Source organism: Hippocampus bargibanti, linkage group LG07 (genome assembly GCF_051943395.1).
Source record: "Hippocampus bargibanti isolate YZ-2025 linkage group LG07, ASM5194339v1, whole genome shotgun sequence".
Classification (NCBI taxonomy): Eukaryota; Metazoa; Chordata; class Actinopteri; order Syngnathiformes; family Syngnathidae; genus Hippocampus; species Hippocampus bargibanti.
In genome coordinates, this window is record NC_142740.1 from 19,262,700 (window position 1) to 19,286,696 (window position 23,997).

The following is a 23,997-nucleotide window of genomic DNA, read 5'->3' on the forward strand; positions in this document are numbered from 1 at the left end:
GGAAAATACAGAGATATCAGTGTAATGTGAGCCAATTTCATTTGTCTGGTGGTGGTATGTGTGTCATGGTCTAGTAATCCCATCAAATCTCTGAACAAGGTTTCATGATACCCAAGTGGTCAAGGTGAGGAGATCCCCACCTTGGATCAAAACAAAAAATACTTTTTATATCCTTGCTTTATGTACTAGGGCACACTGGCATGAAAAAAACATCCCCAATTCTTGCCATTATTTTGGAAACAAAAAAATATTCACATTTTCCTAACACACCCTTTCGTAGCATAGTGTTTCACATAGCTAATTTTGTGCCACTCGTGGTGGAATAACCTCCCAAAAGTGGTGTGGAATACGGTCTAGTGTAGTATGAACGGTCTAGTTAGCAAAAGAAAAATGTGGATCCAATGCCGATCAACTGGTGATCACGTCCGCCGCACAGTGCAGAGGTGCAGGGTTTTATTTCGGCTCCAGCCTTCCAGTGTGTAGCTTACATGTTCTCCCCGTACAGCTGTGTCTTTTCTCTGGGTACTCTAGTTTCATCCTACATTAAAAAAACATGGATTCCAGGTTAATGAAACACACTACATTGTCCAGAGGTGTGATTGTGAACACAAATGGTTGTCTCTGTGTGACAGTGACTGTCTTGAGCTCCATGTTGCTGCCGTCTTCATAATACCAGACGAGTAGATGGGTCTTTTTATTTGTTTTATTGCTGCAACACAGTATGGCAGAAGGGATGGGTGAAGTCGCATGGGTTTCGTCTTGTGATTAACTACGCAACAGAAAAGCACTATGAAGCACAACTGCTTCAAAGTTCAACTCGACAAAACTTGAATTAAATAATGACACAAAAAGTAATCTGGACTCGAAAGGAATCAGGGAACTAATACACTAGATAGATACACTAGACAGTACAAAAGGGGAAACAAAATACGATATATTCATGAAAATGCGAGTTAATCCAGACCATCTGAAAAATGTGACTCACCATACGACTTCTGAAAACTAGGGGCGGGACTTCGTGCCATACTGCGCACCGTTGCATCACTTCCGCAATAATTTAATAATCTTAGTGCGCAACTCCGTTACATATGTATTCCGTGCAATAGGCTGCCGACAAATTCAAGGTGCGCCCCAGCTACTGCCCCAATAATAATAATAATAATAATAATAATAATAATAATAATAATAATAATAATAATAATAATAATAATATATGTATGTACATTTTTTATTGTTTTTTTGCTCCCCTCTCCCAGCAAATTGGCGTTTTCATGTTTATTATGTTTGTTAAAGTCATGCTGGGTCCGAGAGGACAGTAATTTCATGCATATTAGCATATTTGACAATAAAGCTGACTTTGACTTTGACTTGAATAATAATAATAATAATAATAATAATAATAATAATAATAATAATAATAATAATACTACTACTACTACTACTACTACTACTACTAATAATAATAATAATAATAATAATAATAATAATACATTTTTTCACTACAGCTAGGGTAGGCTCCAGGACACCCTTCGAACCAAGTCAGTATAAGTGGATGAGAAGATGGATGAATGGATGGACAGGATGGATGGTTCAATCCATCCATCCATCCATCCATCCATCCATCCATCCATCCATCCATCCATCCATCCATCCATCCATCCATCCATCCATCCATCCACCCACGAATATTTGCCATTTGTTTAAAATGAATACAGATCTTCTTCTTTTCCTTTCGACTTTTCCCTCAGGGGTCGCTACAGCGAATCAATGTCCTCCATCCATTTAAATCCATTTAAAAGGTATACAGATGCTGTCTGTGAATGTCTGTGAGATATGTCTTATAAGGAATCTGCTTCACTCTAATTTTGCCAAGTTGTTCTAAATGGCTTGTGCTAGTTTTGGACAAGTTGGATATATTTTACACAAAGATCTCCTTGAGGCTATGTTGACAACAGTGATTTTAATTACTTAGGGGCGTCTCAAAGGCTTTTGGCTATGTGATTAGTTAACCTCATTCTCTTAAGTGTGCAAACTGCCGATGTCTATGTTTGGACGGAGTCCATCATTTCAAAGGGTAATTCAGCACAATTTAGAGTTTGCCACTTTACTCTACCTTCATTATCCATGGTCTCGTTTGAGCAAACTGGTTTACTGAGTTGGGGATAACATCGTATAAAATTGCCTATAGGGGTTTAAACAAAACAGCAGCTCATTTAGCGAGGTTCTGCATATAAAAATACCCACAATCTTTTCTTTTTTTTACACTTTAGGATGTGTGCATGAGTAAACATAGTGATAACGTAGATATACACGCCACTTCCTGTGAAGGCAGGCCATATGTCGTCCTGAGCAATGCCGAGGGTCACCTTATTACACCCTATTGCCTCATAACAAATCTCAATAAATATTTCCAACCACCATCTTGCAAGGCTACTGGAAATGGGCATATGCGGACAACGGGAAAGCAGAGAAGGAACTTTTATAATTAAACACACAATTTTGTGAAAATAAATTGTGTTCAGATGTAAGACACGTAAAATAAATTATTAATCGCACAGAAAATTGAGAATATGTCGAGGCAGAGTAGAAAAAATATAATACATACTGTACAAGTCATTCAGAATAATGGGTTATACAAAAAATAGCATTTGGCCACACACCCCTTGTGTGGCCAAATGACAACGTGAGGCGCTGTGTCACCCTGGCGACCTTAAAGCTCTGTCTTCAGCCTTGTTTACGTGGAAGACATTAAAATATGTAAACAAATTGCATTACATTGTTGCTGTCCAACATAATGAACGATATATTTTCCCATTGTTATCCAAAACAAAGCTTCTTTCCATCGGGGGAAATGTGATAATACATGCATAGCCCAAATGTGTGCATGAGTTGAAAAAACTAACATGAACGTGTGACAAAATCTTAACTCAGTCACTGCCAGACGTGCAAAAATGTGTCCACTGCAGTGCCAGGGTTTTTGTCATTGTCACTTGAATTCCAGGACTCACAGAATGTTGACTTTTAGGACTACATAAACAATGCAGTGCAAGAAACCTTAGACTCTCTTCTTTCATCAGAAAAAGAGTTAATTCTGAAATTATATGTGTCTGGAGTTATATGAGCTTGAAATGAGGGTGGCTGTCCAAAATACCATGCGATACATGCACATTGGTTTATATAGCGCTTTAACAACAACTGAAGCTGGAACAAAGCGCTAACATGGAAAAAAGGGAAATGCTACACCCTTATGGAAGTGAAAACATTGCCAGAGGCCATGGCCAGCGCTTTATCGGCACCCAAGCATGAAAAAACAAAACCCGAACAAATTCAGGAATTGCGCTCTACGTCTAATTTTCAATTCTCGAATACATTCGTGAATGGCAGTTTAAGAGTTAAGCTGCATGCTATGACCACCATAAACCAAGTTAGTAATCATATTACTTTTGTAACCTTACTTCCAATGCTGTTGATATCACACAGTTTCAAAGTCAAAGTCAGCTTTATTGTTAAATATGCTAATATGCATGAGATACAGCACATATGAAGTTACTGTCCTCTCAGACCCAGCGTGCAAGGCACTTATAGTGACTTTAACAAACAAAATAAACACAAAAACACCAATTTGCCGTGAGAGGGGAGCCGCTGCGTGTTCACGCGCTGCCATCTTGGAGGAAAAAAACAACAAATAACTAATAAAATGACAACACAAAGACACAGAGAGTCATTCTTTCTTCAGGACTTGTTGTATCCTCTTTCTGATGACATGAAGCAGTTCTAGATGAAAGAGGAGAGGATCAAAGCATCCTTTTCAGCAGTCATGGTGGAACGTGCACGTCGACTACAAGCTAAATGTTGAAAGCAAATGTAGCATCCATTGACGAAAAGAGATTGTCTCACATCTCCTGACCCACATAAATTCGCTTTTGTTTGGTTGGTCAATCACAAAACAACAACATTACACAACCTGTGAAAAGGTTTCACATCGGTTTTAGGTTTATGTGTTTATCATCGCTCTCCAGCCGTGCCAAATTCACTGCTGGTGGCATGTGTTTCATATTTGCTTTTATATTAGATCAGTGCAATCAGGGATCATCATGGAAACCCTGTCAACATTCACAAAAAAAAGAAAAAACTGTTTTGACTAGAGTCAGCTAGCACTTTCACTCCCAGACTCATGTGTTTAATGATGAGAAAAACTATGTACATTTGACGTTTTGACAACATTCATTCCCATGACTGGAATATACGCGTGTACAATCTAAAAATATAGGCTGCCTTGTCATCAGTTTCTGTGGCCTGTGCTAATCACAACGCAATACAGCAATTAAGCTTCTTGGTTTTCCATCACTAGCACACACACAGACGCATACATACACACACTCACGCACACACACACGCACACACACACACACACACACGCACACACACACACACACACACACACACACACACACACACACACACACACGCACACACGCACGCACACACACACACATGCACGCACGCATGGACTTCCTGTGTTTCGCAGCCTCTCGTAAAAAGCACCCAGATGTGAGCAGCTGAGCAACAACGCTAGCTATAAGACAGAGTTCCATTGTGGTGCTCCACAGCAAACGCCTTAAAACACATGCACATCCCCCAACACCCCCTTGGCCCTCAGTGTGCAAGTGCAACTTTCCAGGCGTGGGTCATCGAGGTGAACCGTTGCTTTCGCTCTCTCTCTCTCTCTCTCTCTCTCTCTCTCTCTCTCTCTCTCTCTCTCTCTCTCTCTCTCTCTCTCTCTCTCTCTCTCTCTCTCTCTCTCTCTCTCTCTGTCTCTCTCTCCCTGCTCTCAACCTGCAGATGATGCATTGGCATGAGGAGGAGGTGCAAGCAGGCAAAGTTAACCAGTGAGATCATCTTCTCCTGTCGTCAAATGGGCTTGTTTGCTTCTCTCTGCCCCTCTTTGTCCCCCTCCCACCCAGCTCCTGTGACAAAGAAAACATGACACACGCTCCCGCTGTCTCAGACGCCACCTCCCATCTCATGTTTGTATTGGGAGAAAAGATCAGTTTCATACCCCAGTTAAAGCCAGGACTGAGTTGTGGAGTTTACCAAACCCGGTTGGAGGTGCTCTTTTCAGTTAGAGAACATGAGACCAATTTTTCGCACAATTTGTTTGCTCCTTGTTCCAATCGTTCTCAGTTTTGCACATCCTGGCCCATGTCAAGTCGACAGAGTTTGGACATCAACGTCTCCTACATTGGATTGTATTGGATTTGCCTTTATTAGTCTCACAGTGGAGAAATTTACATTTCACAGCAGCAAAGTGATGAAAGGAATGAAAGTAGAAAAACAAAATACATGAGCTGCTGGAAAGGCAGCCACTCTCACGGCGCCATCTTGAAGTCAAAAGAACAAAAAAAAACTAAATAACAAATAATATGACAGCACAAACACAATATGACAACACAAAGACACAGAGAGACATTCATTCTTCAGGACTTGCTGTCCCCTCTTTGTGATGACATGAAGCAGTTCTAGATGAAAGAGGAGAGGATCAAAGCGTCTTTCCACCAGTGGATCAGGGATATCATGGTGGAATGTGCACGTCGACTACAAGCTAAATGTTGAAAGCAAACACGCAGCCATTGACGAAAAGAGATTGTCTCACATCTCCTGTTCCACATAAATCTGCTTCAATTCCAAGCCGCAACAGTTCCATATATGCATCCGCGCTCTGCGCTGACGCTCCTTTCTTCTTATCGCGGGTTCCTCAAGCCATGCATCCATCCAGCCGCAGACTGTCCAAAAGCACTGACCTTTCCGCGTGTCATGATCTGGTTGGCGACCAACGGGGGGCGCTGTCGGCCCCGCCTGCACCTGCACAGGTGCTGGTCGTCCCGATCAGATTGGCGAACAGCGGGTAGCGACGTCAGCCCTGTCGGCAGCCTCGCAGGTGCTGGTCGTTATAATCAATGACACTTAAAGGACACCTGGCACGATCATCCAGTGCCGATTCATTGTTTGTTTGCTGCTTGGTTGCAGCATGCATCGTGTACGTGTTTGTTTAACCTTGGCGGACTTTTACACTTGGTTTTCTTTTGCTACTTTGTATTTTTTCCATTCAGATCATTTTGATGTTTTACATTTTGTTCCTGCTGACTTTATTTTAATACAATTTGTCAAACAACCTCCTGCTCCCTCCTGCCTGCTTTTTGGGATCCGAACCCGCCATCACCACCTCGCAAACCGTGACAGAATGAATCGGCCAACCATCGGATCCCGCAGGTACATGGGACCCGTCTCATTTCCACCCTGTGCCTGGCAATGCTACGTCCACGTTAGCGCAAGCCTCGTCGAGTTTGAATTGCGTCACTCGACGAGCCGCAACGTCCACGTAAACGTCCGGCCGATTCATTCTGTCAGCAGGTACATCGGACCCGTCTCATTTCCACCCCGTGCCTGACCATGCTACGTCCACGTTAGCGCAAGCCTCGTCGCGTTTGAATTGCGTCACTCGACGAGCCGCAACGTCCACGTAAACGTCCGGCCGAGACCTCCATCCAGGTGGCCGTCCAGGGTGACACTGGGTGACTGGCATTGCACGCCCACGTCCAGCCACGCTGTCGTCGTGCATGACTAATTGAGTCTCATCCACGACGAGCCGTGCAACGTCCGCGTCAACGTCAGTCCGAGACCCCACTCACCGCTGGATCCCGGAGCGGCTCTGGACCCGTCTCGTTCCCCCGGAGCCGGGCAGTTCACGCCCACGTCGGCGTCCGGCCGAGACCTGGTCCCATACGGCCGTACGGGGTGCCATTCTGCGCCTGGCAGTCGACGTCCACGCAGAGCCATGCGCCGTCGCGTGAACGTGCGAGAGGGATCGCACTCACGCCCACGACGATCCGTGCCGCGTCTTCGTCCACCCCAGGCCGAGTCCCGTTCCCATCAGGCTGCCGCCCGTCGTATGCTGGAGAGGCAGCGGTTGCCCTCTCCACCGACCGTTCCCTGGCGAGTGGACCTTTTGGGAGACTGTTGGGACTTCTGGAAGCAGCCCCTTGAAGGGGGGGTACTGTCATGATCTGGTTGGCGACCAACGGGGGGCGCTGTCGGCCCCGCCTGCACCTGCACAGGTGCTGGTCGTCCCGATCAGATTGGCGAACAGCGGGTAGCGACGTCAGCCCTGTCGGCAGCCTCGCAGGTGCTGGTCGTTATAATCAATGACACTTAAAGGACACCTGGCACGATCATCCAGTGCCGATTCATTGTTTGTTTGCTGCTTGGTTGCAGCATGCATCGTGTACGTGTTTGTTTAACCTTGGCGGACTTTTACACTTGGTTTTCTTTTGCTACTTTGTATTTTTTCCATTCAGATCATTTTGATGTTTTACATTTTGTTCCTGCTGACTTTATTTTAATACAATTTGTCAAACAACCTCCTGCTCCCTCCTGCCTGCTTTTTGGGATCCGAACCCGCCATCACCACCTCGCAAACCGTGACAGAATGAATCGGCCAACCATCGGATCCCGCAGGTACATGGGACCCGTCTCATTTCCACCCTGTGCCTGGCAATGCTACGTCCACGTTAGCGCAAGCCTCGTCGAGTTTGAATTGCGTCACTCGACGAGCCGCAACGTCCACGTAAACGTCCGGCCGAGACCTCCTTCCAGGTGGCCGTCCAGGGTGACCCTGGGTGACTGGCATTGCACGCCCACGTCCAGCCACGCTGTCGTCGTGCATGACAGATTGAGTCTCATCCACGACGAGCCGTGCAACGTCCGCGTCAATGTCAGTCCGAGACCCCACTCACCGCTGGATCCCGGAGCGGCTCTGGACCCGTCTCGTTCCCCCGGAGCCGGGCAGTTCACGCCCACGTCGGCGTCCGGCCGAGACCTGGTCCCATACGGCCGTACGGGGTGCCATTCTGCGCCTGGCAGTCGACGTCTACGCAGAGCCATGCGCCGTCGCGTGAACGTGCGAGAGGGATCGCACTCACGCCCACGACGATCCGTGCCGCGTCTTCGTCCACCCCAGGCCGAGTCCCGTTCCCATCAGGCCGCCGCCCGTCGTATGCGGGAGAGGCCGCGGTTGCCCTCTCCACCGACCGTTCCCTGGCGAGTGGACCTTTTGGGAGACTGTTGGGACTTCTGGAAGCAGCCCCTTGAAGGGGGGGTACTGTCAGGATCTGGTTGGCGACCAATGGGGGACGCTGTCGGCCCCGCCTGCACCTGCACAGGTGCTGGTCGTCCCGATCAGATTGGCGACCAGCGGGTAGAGACGTCAGCCCTGCCGGCAGCCTCGCAGGTGCTGGTCGTTAAAATCAATGACACTTAAAAGGACACCTGGCACGATCATCCGGTGCCGATTCATTGTTTGTTTGCTGCTTGGTTGCAGCATGCATTGTGTACGTGTTTGTTTAACCTTGGCGGACTTTTACACTTGGTTTTCTTTTGCTACTTTGTATTTTTTCCATTCAGATCATTTTGATGTTTTACATTTTGTTCCTGCTGACTTTATTTTAATACAATTTGTCAAACAACCCCCTGCTCCCTCCAGCCTGCTTTTTGGGATCCGAACCCGCCATCACCACCTCGCAAAACGTGACACCGCGGGGCTGTGAAGATGCTGCCCATTACAGGCGCAAAAAAGCACAATGGCCCCTTTGGTGTCCAGCGATGGCAGTCGAATGGCTCCGACATTCCTCCCATTCAAAAACAGTACTGGCATATTCATGCTGCCGAAAAGGCGCAAGCGCTCAGCACAGTCTCCTCCTTGATGAATGTCATGGTCAAAAATGCTGAAAAACAATCTGTATCCGTTCCACACGATGCACAACAACACAAAGTGGCAAAAGAAAACACAAAACAAGACAAAAACAACCAAAAAAAGCAAGGCTCATGAGAGCACTTGCTGAGGCTGCCTACTCGGGCGCCATCTTGGACTTGGCTGATGTTCCTACTCTGAGAGGAAAATTGACTGGTTTTCCTTGAGATTACATCAATCACAAAGAGAGGAAGACAATTGCAGACTCAACTAAAAAGCCTGCCAGCCCAAGTCTGAAGCTGCTTTAATTTATCGCTTTGTCATCACGAGACACAAACCAGGCCAAATGAAGCTTGTGCCAAGTGCTCTGCACTTGGGGTCTCTTCTCAAAACATTAAACACAATAAGCAATGAAGGCTTTGTTGACGGAGAATCACCCCTTTGCTTACAAGACTGAAGTGTGTAGCATTTAGCATTTTTGGCTCCAATTAGGTTCTATTCGTGGGTGGCTTACAATACATGCTGCTGCCACACTGTGTGCGGAAGAACTCATTAGATCAATAGGGGGATGCCCGACCATTTCCCTTCTGCTGCTGCAAGGCCTAAGAATTCCAGAAATGTTAAAGCAAGAGACATAAACAGATGGTGGAAGAAAAAAAAGCAGATACATGTGGAGAAAGAAAGAGGAAATGAATGTTGAACTTGCGATTAGGATTTTGAAAGCATGAGGGTGAATGGAGGAATGTGGAGGAAGAAAAGTAAACAAGCATGCAAGGACTAAAGGACAAAAAGCCGTCATCCCTTTAAGCCAACATAGAAGGCAACATACACACTTCTGAAATTACAAGTTTACTCAAATTATTTGGGTGAAATAATAAATAATAAATAAAAATAAAATTCACTGTAGTTGCATTTGACAGTAAAAACTCGACTTAACTTTTCTGATGACAAGAACATCCTACATTTGTGTCTTGGTCAATTTCAATATTGTCTATGAGCTATTGAGGTAATTTTAAATGTTTTTGTCAGTCTTGCTGAATTACGTTCGTATAAAAGACATTCTGTCAACTGATAATTGTATTTGATTTCACTTTTACATGACATTTAAATACCATTAATTTTTCATTTTACATGCCAATACTCAATACAGTATGAAAAAAAAAATCACACAAATACAAAAACTAATCAAAAATAAACTAATAAACTAAAACAGACCATTCTTGAATCACTAAAAACAATAAAAATTAACAAATATGATCGAAAAACTCACAAAAATAAGCTGCATTAAAAAAAAAAAAACAAATGATGGCATGTGACGCCTCCCTGGTGAGGTGCTCCGGGCATGCCCCACGGGGAGAAGACGACCGAGGACATGCTGGAGAGACTATGTCACCAAGCTGGCCTGGGAACGCCTCGGGATCCGTCAGGACGAGCTAGAAGTGACTGGGGAGATGGAAGTCTGGGCTGAAGGCCCCAGATCAGCGACATAAGATGGATGGATGAAGATATTCAGCGCATTGACAGTTCTAAGGAAGATGTTAGTTGAAACTTGGCGACCCTAAAAGCAAAACGTCACAGACTGTCTGTGGCTATCACTAGCAGTGTGCTGCTTCTCATCAAAATAATCATATCTTTTTTGGCCACTTCTCTTTATTTTTACCTTTTTTTCCAACTCCAAAAAGTCCTCCTCCCTTCCTGTATAAATTCCAAAGTACTGCCGAATGCAGTTAGATCTACTGATTGGCGACTTCTGGCCTGCTTGATACAATGTAGCCTGAATGCCTCTGTGTCTTGCCTGCAAGCTGCTAAAGAAACATCACAGATGTCTTGTGCATTCTCAGTGTTCCTTCAGGAACAAACTTTTTATGCAAATTTAGATTGAGCAAAATGAAACAGACGATACTGTGAAACTTTACGAAGGAATATGACAACATAAGCGTGATCAAGGCACAATTTCATAAATTTTGACATGGCGTTTGAGTGCACAGGAGTCATTGTACAGTATTATACTGTACTTGTAGGCATACCATAGCACACAGAAAGAAGTGTATCATCAAAATACAGGGATCCTATCCACTGACGATTCAGGACCCCTGAATTCACCTTTTATTGATTTTTTTCAATGTCATATATATATATAATTAAAAAAAAACGTTTTGTAATTGTATTTTACCAGTAATGTTGCAGCTAATAGCCATTTTTAGGAAACTAACATTTATCAGTGTTTTTCAGGAATTTTGCTGGGTACAAATAAATATCATGGATGTCAATTTTATTACAATCTTTTGACGAGTGAACTTGCCTGTATAGATTGTGTTGAGGAATGGAATAATAATAATAATATCCATCCATACATCCATTATCCAGACTGCTTAATACTCATTAGGGCGGTGGAGAGCGCTGGATCCTATCCCAGCCGTCTTTGGGCACTAGGCGGGGGACATCCTGAATTGGTTGCCATCCAATCGCAATAATAATAATAATAATAATAATAATAATAATAATAATAATAATTATATAATAATAATAATAATAATAATAATAATTATTATTATTATTATTATTATTATTATTATTATTATTATTATGGACATCCAAAGACACAATATATGCTACTAACAACAAGAAAAATGACATTTTATGATATATATGACTCCCAACAACAAACATAAAATTAAATATTACTATTATATTACTAGTCTTGTAATCTTGTAGTACTATTATACTACATGTTATTATACCATTCCTTTTTTTCTTATTTTTCGTGTTACAGTGCAGTCGTGTAATGTCAGGTGTATGAATGGAGGAAGTTGCGCCGAGGAATCCTGTTCCTGCCCCAAAGGCTTCACGGGGAACCACTGTGGACAGCGTGAGTGCAAACATTATATATTTACATTCACTGGCCATCACATTTTAGAAACGTGGACATCAAGTTTATTGAGATTCTCATTCTTTACATTCTCATGACAAGAGCATTATAAAACATTATTGTGAAAACATTAGAAGATGAAAGAGACATGTTGATCTGTGAATATTTTTTTCTTTCTTTCTAGCTGTGTGTGAGAATGGCTGCCAGAATGGTGGACGCTGCATCGGCCCCAGCAGATGTGCCTGCGTGTATGGTTTCACTGGTCCACAATGCGAGAGAGGTGAGAGTTCATCTTTTAACCGTTTGCTGCTGATACATAATACAGTGGCACACTGATTTAACTTTTTTGTCCACTATTCTGATATTTAGATGTGACATTAATGTTCAAAATGTGCATAATGTTGCAGTAACTCAAAATATTATTATGAACAACTTTTGGCTACTATGCTCTCTTTTGCTTCTTTTCCTTTCGGCTTTTCCCGTCAGGGGTCGCCACAGCGAATCAGTCCTCCATCTTCAGAGGTTTGATTCGCATGTTTGTTTTAGCCAAGCTTTTACATCGGATGCCCTTCCTGACACAACCCTCTGTATTTATCCGGGCTTGGGACCGGCACAATAAGACACTGGCTTGTGTCCCCTTGTGGCAATAGAACAAGCAATTCGATGAGCTTAATTAAGTTGAAGATGCTCGATAAAAAGGCAATGACAGCAATGATAATAGTCGGCAATAACAAAGGGAGAAAATCAATGCGTTTTGCCAATGAATTACACCGTTGAAATTATGACGCAGCGTGTATGCTATTATTGGTCATGATGGTGCTACTTGTGGCGCTTCTTTATTATTGATTTGGTAAACAGAGTAAAAGCAAACATTATTTTATCTCAAGTTGTTAGCATAGTGTGGTAGCTGGGAGAGACACCAAGCACCATTGGAAATGACATGCATTTATGTTTTGTTATTTTTTGTCATCAGTGCAAAGCTTTAATGTGGTCATGTGTAGTGTGCCCTTATTAGCCTGGATTTATTCTACAAATGATGACTTCAGTGCCTGTTTAGCGTTTTCTCTCTTTGTGAGGAAGATGACTTCATGCAGATAGACAGACAATTTTTTTGTCTCCTGCACTTTGAGTGGAAGCATGTGGCCGCAAGTGATGGAGGGAGGATATGAATGCAGCCTTTCGGTGGATGAGCAACACAAGTAGAAACCAAGAAATGTTTCTGTCTCTATTCCTTAATGTCGCGCAGTGATCCTCAAGTGGATTGTGGTGAAGTGGTCGCATCCCATTTAGCTTTATGGGAATCCTGCCTTTTTAGCCGATGCAAGTTTGTCTTTGCATTGGCTAAAAGGTTTGTCTTTGCATTAGAGAATCATAGTGACAAGTTAAAAGTGCCGCTTAAGAAGAAAAGATTCAATAAATCGTATTGTATTGTGAAGAATGCTCTCCGGTATGCAGAATATCCACCTAATGATGTGTTTTACATATCAAGTAATGACTTTAATAACCGTTTAACTCGTTCACTGCCATCCACAAACTTATACGGCAATTGAAAATATAACGTAGATTGCCATTCTTGACATTTTTTTGTTTTTGTTTTTTCATGCCTGGATGCCGATAAAGCGCTGGCCATGGCCTCTGGCAATGTTTTTTCTTTTCCACAAGGGGCAGCATTTCCCTTTTTTCTATGTTATCGCTTTGTTTCAGCTTCAGCTCTTGTTAAAGCGCTTTATAAACCAGTATGTATGTATTGCATTGTATTTTGGACAGACGTCCTCATTTCAAGTTCATATAACTCCAGACCCATAAAATTTAGAAATTAATTCTTTTTTTTCTGAAGAAAGAAAAGTGCCTATCGTTTCTAACTCTGTATTGTATGTTGATGTAATCCTAAACCTCAATATTCTGTGGGTCCTCAAATTCAATTGACAATGACAAAAACACTGGCATTGGAGTGGAGACCTTTTTGCATGTCTGGCAGTGAATGAGTTAATAACATTTGTTAGAACAGTTTTTAGCAAACTGTCACAAAGTACCAGTAATATCAGTGCATCTACGCTTGAATGACTGTAGAATGATCTCCTTGTCAAAACCACCACATAGCCAGACCTTGGTTTTCCCAATCTCGCTCTCTTCACAGTTTGCCCTCGTCTTTGCTTGTCCTATTTTGTTTGTTGTGTTTACTACAAATTGTGTTACCACTTCATCATCTCTACTTTAATGAAACAGCATGGTCTTGTTTTCTGAAAAAAGACAACATTTAGAGGGTTGGGTCTGTCAGAAGGAGCTTGAAAGACATCTGGCAAAAAAATAACTCTGCTCCTTCCCCCCGCGTTCCCCAAAAAGCCCACATGACTGACAGCATAGCTTTACTCTATGTGAGTGGCCGTGGACATTCCTTGATGCAAGGAAGGGGAGAAAAGAAGGATGGATGGAGAGCTGGATGGATGGATGGAGGGAGAAAGACAGGCACAAATAAAAATGGAGACCCAGCTGTGTCCACAAAGCCCAGTGGAGGCAAACACCCTTCGTATTGGAGAGCAACGTTGTAAAACCTTTGCTTGTGTGGTTTTGTTGCCAGAAGGCCCCGCTGAAAGAACTAGTTGTATTTTATCCTCACTATTACTCTCATTGATTTGTCTGGCAACCAGTTCAGAGTGTACTCCGCCTACTCTAAACGTCTCAGATTTTAAGTCCCGGATTTGTCAAAGGTTAGAAACAAATTTAATAGGACTTAAGTTCAACATGCCCACTGTGGACACCGTTTCCACCCAAAATACTTCATCAACTGAAAAACGAAAGAATATTGCTTCTTATCCATCTATTGAGCCTATTTGGGTCCCTTTAACCCCAAATTTACAGTGTGTGGCCTCCAAATAATTACAAAGGGATAGTTAATCATGAGTGCAACACATGTGAGTGTATTGTGGGGGAAAAAAAAGATACATTTGATCCGCTGAGACTATAATTGATATGATCGTTGAATTGTAAGAAGCACCTTGGAACGCTACTCTCACAAGGAATTCCAATTAAATCCGTGCGGTCATTCCATCAAGTGTCATTGCGAGTAATGTTTCTAACAAGTCATGAAACACTGTCATACAATATATTGTGTGTTCTCAGGCAAGTGCCCTAGTTTGCCCATTTTTGAATAACACCATCCCACTTAAGTGTTCTTGAATGGCTTGCAAAGTTGCCTTTTGGCACAATATGCCCCCATTTCAATTCAGGATACAAGACTTCGACTTAACTCATTCACTGCCATTCACAAAATTATTCGGGAATTGAAAATATGACGTAGAGCTCCATTCCCGAATTTGTTCTGGTTTTTGTTTTTTTTCATGCTCTGGCAATGCTTTTTTCTTTTCCACAAAGGGCAGCATTTCCCTTTTTTCCATGTTAGCGCCTTGTTGTTAAAGCACGACATAAACCAATACAGTAAAGTCTCGTTATATCATTATCAGTTATATCGATAGTACTGCTTATTACGATACTATTTCTATGAACGCAAGGAGAAAATTTACATGCCGCAGGATCGGATATATCGATAGTCCGGTTATATCGATATTTTTTCCGACTCCCGAGAATATCAATATAACGAGACTTTACTGTATGTACAGTAAAGTCTCGTTATATCGATATCGGATATATTGATAGTCCCGGTTATATCGATACTATTTCTATGCACGCACGGAGAAAATTACATGCAAACAGGGTCGGATATATCGATAGTCCCAGTTATATCGATATTTTTTCGGACACCCTTGAATATCGATATAACGAGACTTTACTGTATGTATTGCATTGTATTTTGGACAGCCGCCCTCATTTCAAGCTGTTGTGACTCCAAATCCGTATAATTTAAGAATTAACCCTTGTTTTCTGATTAAATAAGAGAGTCTAAGGTTTCTTACGCGGAATTGAATGTTTATGTAGTCCTAAAACTCAATATTCTGTGGGTCCTGGAATTCAAGTGACAATGACAAAAACCCTCGCACGATTGGACACGTTTTTGCACGTCTGGCAGTGAATGAGTTAATATCCTTATTTTGACCCTAAATACTAAGACAGCGGCAGTATATGTTTTTCATTGACACGTGTGCACTACTCATCCTCCTCATAATCAGAAACGAGAATGACTGACTGGTTTTAAGAAAATAGTCATGGTGGAAAAGGCTGGAAATTCTCTTTTCTGGATACATGGCTGCATTTTATCAGAAATGCAGGAAAAACGAAATATGAAGATTTACTTAATGTGTGGTAATTTGTTGCGTAGGGAAGTTTATATCATGTGACTGCTGGGATTTATTAACAGTCAACACCCTTGAACATGTGACAGTACTTCAGGAGAGTTTTCATTTTCATGGCGTATCTCCTTACGTGATTCTAATGTATTAAAAAAAAATACTATGATACAATTGCTGTTATCTGGAAATTAAGGGTGTCAAACTCATATCCTGGAGAACCGCTATTCTGCATATTTTCCAAGTCTCCCTATTGCAACACACCTGATTCAAATGAGCAGGTTCAATGTCAGGCGTCCGCAGAGCCTGCTGATTATTTGAATCAGGTGTGTTGCAACAGGGACAACCTAAAGGACAACGACAGCTCTGCTGTAAAAGAAGGTTACACTGCCATACTCTGTTCAAGGTTTCCTCAGTGCCATAATATTTATAAAAGTCAAGGAATTGGAATGTCGAGTCCAAAGCTAGTGAATCAAATTTGTTGCAATAAAATGTAAAAGGAGGCAATTTTCTCCGAAAGAAAACACCACAATACACGGAATAGTAGCCTGTTATCAATAGTGTTGCCATGTTTGTGTTCCTTTGCCGGGTGCCATTGTGCGGGCACATTTCCCCTCCTCAAAATAACCAGCAAAAGCAGAGAGCATGGGTCGATATATTTTTTCCTGCACAAAGGCTTAGCCGCAGATACAATGACATTTCTTGTTTCAAAGTACTGTAAACAATGTGAACGTTGAATAGATGAAAGGGCCGATAAGTGTTTCAGTTTATCCACGTTTCCTGTTTGAATTCAGTGGACCGCTGACGGCTTCTCTCATCTCAGCCCCACAATTGCACACAACATTAAACTTCATGGAAGGAACGGATATCTTTCAGGCCTGTTTATAATGCCTGTGATAAGAGCCAGAAACTGCGCTATGGTTGGAAGAAATACACAGGGACACACACATATGCAAAAAAACAAAGGTGCACATTAAACTCATTTATGGAGCAGTGGGAAGAAATAAAATGAAGGAATGAGAGACACACGCTTACACTCACGCAGACAAAACAGGTGCCTTACATTACATTCGGGCTAAAACCAAATTAGCAGCTGCGCAAAGTTCAGAAACGACATCCGGTTTGAAATGACACTCATGTTTCGACACACACGCACATGCACACACACACAGACACACAAAGCCTTTTATTCATTTGACTTATTGACCCTCTTTCTTTGTCAGGTCTTTATGAATAATACTGTAATGCCTTTATTACCATGCAATCAACGTATTTGAATTCTCGTATCACTCCAATCCTCCTCTCTTGGGAATTTCGGAAATGCGTTTGGCAATGTTAATGAGTCTGAAATGGATTTTTTTCCCCCCTTTCTTTTCTCTCACGGCTTCTCTTTTCCTCCAACCGCTTGGGTCAGTGCCCGAGCCGCTCTTCACGATCGCACAACTGGAAAGGTTGCTGGGAAAGTTCAGTTCCAGACATAATTTTTTTTCTCACTTCATGCTTGAGAAAATTTTGTCTTGCCTTGCTCCAACATTCATCAGAGCAGATGAGCCTTTCATGAGCACTTACATTTTTGAGATACAAGTAAAATCAGATTAATATCGCCAGCTAAAATTTGGCAGACTAATTCGGCCTGATTGATCGAGTTCAAAGTTCACCAGTATATCATCAGCCTGAAGTGAATTTTGGCCTGATTTAGAAGTGGCATTTTGATAGTAAGTGTTAAATAAAAACCTGGTGGATACGACATGGTTGTTGAATGTGGTGATGAGACAAAGTCTGGAGAGTATTTTGGACTAAAGGAAACAAAATTGCTTCCCCATGTTGGATTTCTCTCATGTCCTGAGATGCCTGAGCTCATGCTCCAAAATGCCCGCTGAATTTGCATACAGGACATCCAGATGGGACAGCGATGTACTTTATAAATGTGTCCCCATCTCACCGCTGCCACACTGTATTCACAGATATGGAAGCTAATTTACCTACATGGGGGACATTGTGGGGGACAAGTGGCTTTGTTTTAACAATGTCAATGTGGATATTTCCAGACAACAAAACATTTAATCCCCCACCCCCTTTCATTGGCTTCCATAAGGAGTGCCATTTTGCTTGATTACAACGAATAATTTATTTCAGGTTTATATATCTGTTACCAATCAGAAACATTTGGCTTTCAGTGTATACATCCTCCGCGACCCTGTTGTGTCAATCTTCCAGTGAAAATAGACCTCTCATGATTTGTTATAGAGGATAACACATTCAATATAATGACTAGTGAACCTACATGTGAGCCTCAAATAAAAAAAGCAAACAAATTGCAGTTTATGTCTTTCCCTGGGGTGTGTCAAAAATAGAGAATTGAATGACCATAAAGGTTGTTTTTTTATTTTTATTTTATTTTTATTTATTTTTTGGTTGGGAAACGCAAGAGTAAAATTCAAAACAAAAATGCCAGCAAACCCCCAAAATGTAACAGTATTTAATTTAAAATCCCTATTTGATCATTCTTTGACAGCCATAATGCTTTCTGCCATTATAGGCTTGCTATTTGTAGTTTTTTTGCCAAATCACTACTGCAATTAACAAACAACATTAATTACCGGTAAGTCATCCTTTCCCCAAGCGTTTTGTCATGTTTTTTTTCACCACAAATTCCAATACCTCTCACTACTCATAGTGTTTTGTTGAATGTTTTTTTTCTCATTCTAAAATTACATGCCTTCATACTTGTAAAATTAGTACTGAATTATTTAGAACAGGGGTGTCAAAGTCATTTTTTGCCGCGGGCCACATTGTAGTTATGGTTTCCTCTCGAGGGCCGTTATGAATTTGGGGAACCCATTAGAATGTTTAAATCCCTTCAAATATTACATATAGAGCACACAGCAAATTAATGAATAACTCGTTTTCAAATCTGAAGTCAAGAATAATGACTTTTATTGTGGTTGACATCCAAAAATATGAAATTTTGGCTCAGATTTTAGCAATCATCATGGAGTTTGATTTGCTTTCGCGGGACGAAAAAAATATGTGGTGGGCCGGATTTGGCCCGCGGGCCTTGATTTTGACACCTGTGATTTACAACATCATGCCTTTATTTTTTTAATATAAATAAACCTTTTTTTGTGTTTCGCTCCCTGATATTGTATGATCAGTTCAGTTCCCTGAAGCAGATCCTTGAAAGGCAAACAGACTTCTTTGTTCTCGGTACATCTGCAGCCTGAGTCATGGTACACAGAAAGCAATTTTAAAATCTTACAAAAAAAATTCTTTTGTATTCTGTGACAGACACATATTGTCAAGAGAGAAAATCAGTTATGAGGGACAGTTTTGGCCAGTTATGTGTGGCGTACTCTCTCAATCTCAACACAGAAAACTGAACACGTTAATCCTTCCATGCAACCTATTACATGAAAAAATGTCCACTTCAGTTATTATTATTATTATTATTATTATTATTATTATTATTATTATTATTATTATTATTATTATTATTATTATTATTATTTGTCTGTGTGTGTATGTGTTTATACCAGACCACAGTCTACTGGGATGGGTTTCAGCTTGATAGATTTTTTTGAACAGGATGAACATTAAAGAACTCGGATGGATGGCTCACATATTTTTTGAGAATGAAATCCACCTAAAGCTTCATAATAACAGGCTCAGTGGAGTAAAAAGATCTCGCAAAGATAAAATAGAAGCATATGCAGCCGGCAGGAATTCCTAAAGTGGTCTAAGACAAGACAGGTGGATGAGAAGTAGAACTTTACAGGAGCTATGTTCACTCTGACCTACTTTTCACAGTTCTTTTTTTGTACCTCATCCTAAATATTCCTCACATATGTGATCACTTTTCATGGAGCAGCACGAGCTGCTAAGGACAATTGGTGTGTTGACTCCAACAGGACGCCACTGTGATTTATCCCTCCATCTCATTGTATGTATCACATCGGAACAGACGGCTCTATTTTGCCTTATTTCACTTGACAAACCGCCGAGCGTGCAGTCTCAGTGTCAATACCGTCGTTTTAAAATGTAAGATGTGTTTTCTCTGGCCCTACAGTTGTAACTTCTTCTTTCCAAGGTCTCTACATACTTGAAGGAAAGACCATTTGTGTTGCTAAATAATGGATTGAGTCTGAGATCACCTTTTTCTTTACTTACATTCTATTATCTCTACTGTTTATGATATTGTCTTCCTGTCGAACTAACGTTTGTCTCATGGAGCGCGTGCATCGCATTTGACGTGTTGTCGTGACTCAAATGAAAATGTATTGTCCCATTGTGGCATTTAAAAGTGACTGACTGTCATATGGACATGTTGACATGTTGCTGTTAGCTGTCCATTGTGTCATATCATTTTCTATTAAATGCAACCATTGTTGAGTACTGAAAAGATGTTTATGCATCTATTCAGGGTCGTGGTTAACCGGTGCCCAGATACCAGGACCAGCTCATTCTTGTTGAGTCTTAATGAAAGCGGCTACTTGTAAATGTTTGTTATTTTTTGGGTTCAATTCCTGGTCCAAAATTTAAAAGAAACAAAGTGAGGTTTAGTTTCAACTTCAATGAGTCATTCTGTGTTGCTCCGCCAAATATCAATGACTCAAACTCATAGTCTCCCGAAATAATCTTCTTCGGCAGAACCAGATGTGGTCAGTGGACTGACTCAGAGTGTTATAATAATTCAATCAAATGTCAAGGATTAACCAATCGTTTCTGCTCCGTTCCTCAACAGATTACAGGACCGGGCCTTGTTTCACGCAGGTGAACAACCAGTTGTGTCAGGGCCAGCTCAGTGGAATCGTTTGCACCAAGACACTATGCTGCGCCACCATTGGTCGAGCGTGGGGACACCCCTGTGAGCAATGCCCCGCTCAGCCGCACCCATGCAGACGAGGTTTCATCCCCAACATCCGCACCGGAGCTTGCCAAGGTCAGATGTCCCAAACATTCATCATTATGTGTCGTCACCTCCACTGAACACCCGGCAACATCTCCAGGCCAATGTCAACAAGTTGGAGACCTGTTTACATGTACACGGGATGCTTATGTCCTGAGAAAACGTATGTCGCCATATGTTATGCATCAGTAGTGTCAGTATCGGCATCCCTGTGATTATAACTTAGCTTACTCTCAACATTTATATTTCAACATTTACATTCAACCTTTTTTTTACCCAAAGGAGTCAAACTGTAATTTGTATGACTTCAGTTCAGCGTCATTTGACTGTAGAGGCTTTACTCTAGGCTTAAGCTCGAAAACTCGTGATATGAAACGAATTAAGCAAAGACAAAGACAAACAAAAAATGCTTTCATCATGCGGGATTAAGGTTTTGGAAAAGTCCAGCCCACCCAGAGTTGTATGTACTCAAATATGGACGCTTTGGCCATATAGTGTTTTGTAACCCGCTGTTGTTTAAACAGATTCTTGTTTATTGCACCTTATACATGAATCCAAATGTAAGGAGTGCATTGCAGACTGCATTCAGGGTGTTGGCGGCTACATTCTCGCTCTGTGTCTGGCACAGAAGAGCACACAGAGTTGTGTTCAAATGGAGCAGAGGTTGAATGTGTTGAGTGGACTAAAAAAAGCCTCTTAAGCAGTTTCTCCACTGCACGTGCTTAAGAGTCTTTGGATTCTGAAGAGCGTCAAGAGGGAAATAAATCTACTTAATGAAAATGTGTATGCATGTCGTGATACTCATTTCCCAACGTGCGCGCCTTCTGACATATCAGCAATACCGGGAAAAGTGACTCATTGTGAATTCTGGGAAAACTGTACATTTAAGAAAACCGTTTCCTGTTCAAAGGAGCTCATCTGCTGGACGTTACTCATTCTGGTAACACTTCAATTGTAAAATATTTCAAGAAGCCACAACAATCTGACAAAATGGCCTCATGAAATGCTTTGTGGAAATGTTTTTTTGATGCTTCATCACAGAAATTCACAGCTGGGGAAGTTTAACCTTGTTTTGATTAGTTTCTGTCTTTTTATCACTAGATGTGGATGAGTGTCAAGCTGTACCGGGTCTTTGCGCTGGTGGTAACTGCATCAACACTGTGGGATCCTATGAGTGCAAATGTCCTGCGGGGCACCGTCAGAGTGAAAAGAGCCATAAATGTGAAGGTGAGTCATAGGATCAGTTTCACAATCGGGCTATTTTTGTCGTGATGCGTGATGATAGGGGAGCCAAAAAGCAAGCAGGCAAAATATAGTAACACAAAAAGTTGCGGGGTCACTTAAAAAAAAACGTTCCAGAATCAAGCAGGTACACACAGCGATCTGACCATGAGTGACAGAATCCAGGAAACTAAATACAAGTCAAATGACGAGACAACAAGGAATCCAAGGTCCAGCCTTCCAATATGGAATTTGCATATTTTCCTCATAGATGGATGGATGGCTGGATGGATAGCTGGATAGATAACATGATCTGAGTAGTAACAATCAGTATGGGACCTTTTGGTTCAGGTCTCCATGATTGTGCCTTTTCGCCTTCCATAGCACACAATTTGAGGGCCTGACTGACGTTTTGTGGCAATTTAGATGAAGTGCTGTTAATATGTCGGATATGGGTGTCTGACTGTTTTTGGCACCTGGTTTTTATGTTCTGCCTTTACGTGTGTAAAGTCTGTGCTTTACCATTGTCTTTTTTTTTTTTTTTTTACACATTTTCCCTTTCGTAAGTGCAGTCATTTGGCTGCCTACCAGCTGTTGCTTTTGAACAAAGAAATACTTTGGACATGTTTAAGTTCCACACTCCCATCACTGTCGGCCTCCTGGCTGCCTTCCTATTTGGATTAGATGAATCTAGGCAAAATGGAGAAATTGAACAAAGGTTTCCGATTACATACCTCATTCACATGCACCGACCATATGCCTTGCACCTATAGAAAGTGGAAGTGGTCATCATTTTGTGGTTAATCGTTTCCACCCTTCTAAATTCTAAAATAGGACAAGTTTTTTTATTTATGTATTTATTTATGAGATTGGACCACAGGTGGGAAAGGCAACCAAAACATTTACTCAAGTAAGGGTACTTTTACTTTAAAATAGTATGAGCTAAATAAAAGTAAAAATTAGTCCTGAAAATAATCACACCAGAGGAAGGACTAAACTGTTGTCAGTGGGGAGGAACCTTGATTTACAGTTTTGCATTTTTCAATTGCACATGAATGAAATTCAGATACTACCAACTACCAGATAATACCAACAGTATAAAAATATGTTTTTTCACTGTTTACTTTTGAAGCGCATAACAAAAAACTCCCACACAGGTCGCAGTCGGTCAGACAAACTGCAGTTTGCTTTCATATTTCACGTTACAATTATTCCACACGCAAACAAAGGCCGGGAGAGTCTCTTCGATGTTAATCAAATTTCTAAGTAGAGGTCTTTCTTGTACTGAAATGTCAACATTTTTCACCACACAGGCTCTTTTTTTTCATAGTCAATATCGTTAATTTGTTTACACTGCTTTTCCTTATTCAGGTTGAAGCTGATTTGGAACCTAACTATAAGTTAAGGATAATGTAGGCTGAGCCCATATTTTATATAATAAGTGACTTTGAAAACTACGCCTCTCTGTGGGTTTGTGCATACTACCTGAGTAAAAGTAGTATTTCAACTTAAAAGGAAAAACATAGTGCATTAAAAGTACTCTGAAAGGAGATCCACCCCTCTTGTTTTGTGCACGCGGCCATGTGGGACCAGAAATAACCCGTATTCCAAATTTAGAAGCATCTAATTGTCCTAAACTTCTCAGTGTGATGAATGAATATTTTGGGTGAACCCAGGAGTCTGGTTCATGCCAGATGCCTTAATTAATTCAAAGGTTTCCCCTTTTCTCCGTGTAGCGTGGTTGACAGGAAATAGTGAAATGTAAGTCACATGAACCACACGGGCACACAATCTGTAATTATACCCCACAGCGGTGCAGTAATTGCACAGGCGTATAAATGAGTGGAACACAACACAACAATCTGATACAGCGTCAAATTTCAGTTTGGGTTTCCCCGCATGAAACAACAAGAACTGTTCGAGCCAGGCCCTCGGTGAATAATAGTCATTTAAAGCATACCGAACATAGGTGGGCCCCTTCAGCAATGATGCTTTTGGTAGTCTCAGAGGTTAT

At 41.6% G+C, this 23,997-nt stretch overlaps 1 protein-coding gene across 1 annotated transcript in view; it reads left to right on the forward strand.

Annotated features, from left to right (window-relative positions):
- fbn3 (fibrillin 3) overlaps positions 1-23,997 on the forward strand; it is a 74,011-nt gene that overhangs the window by 16,998 nt on the left and 33,016 nt on the right. The window contains exons 5-8 of the mRNA XM_089000319.1: positions 11,520-11,615; positions 11,800-11,895; positions 20,598-20,795; positions 21,864-21,989. Coding sequence (XP_088856445.1) covers positions 11,520-11,615; positions 11,800-11,895; positions 20,598-20,795; positions 21,864-21,989 — 516 coding nt within the window. The remainder of the gene's footprint in view (positions 1-11,519; positions 11,616-11,799; positions 11,896-20,597; positions 20,796-21,863; positions 21,990-23,997) is intronic.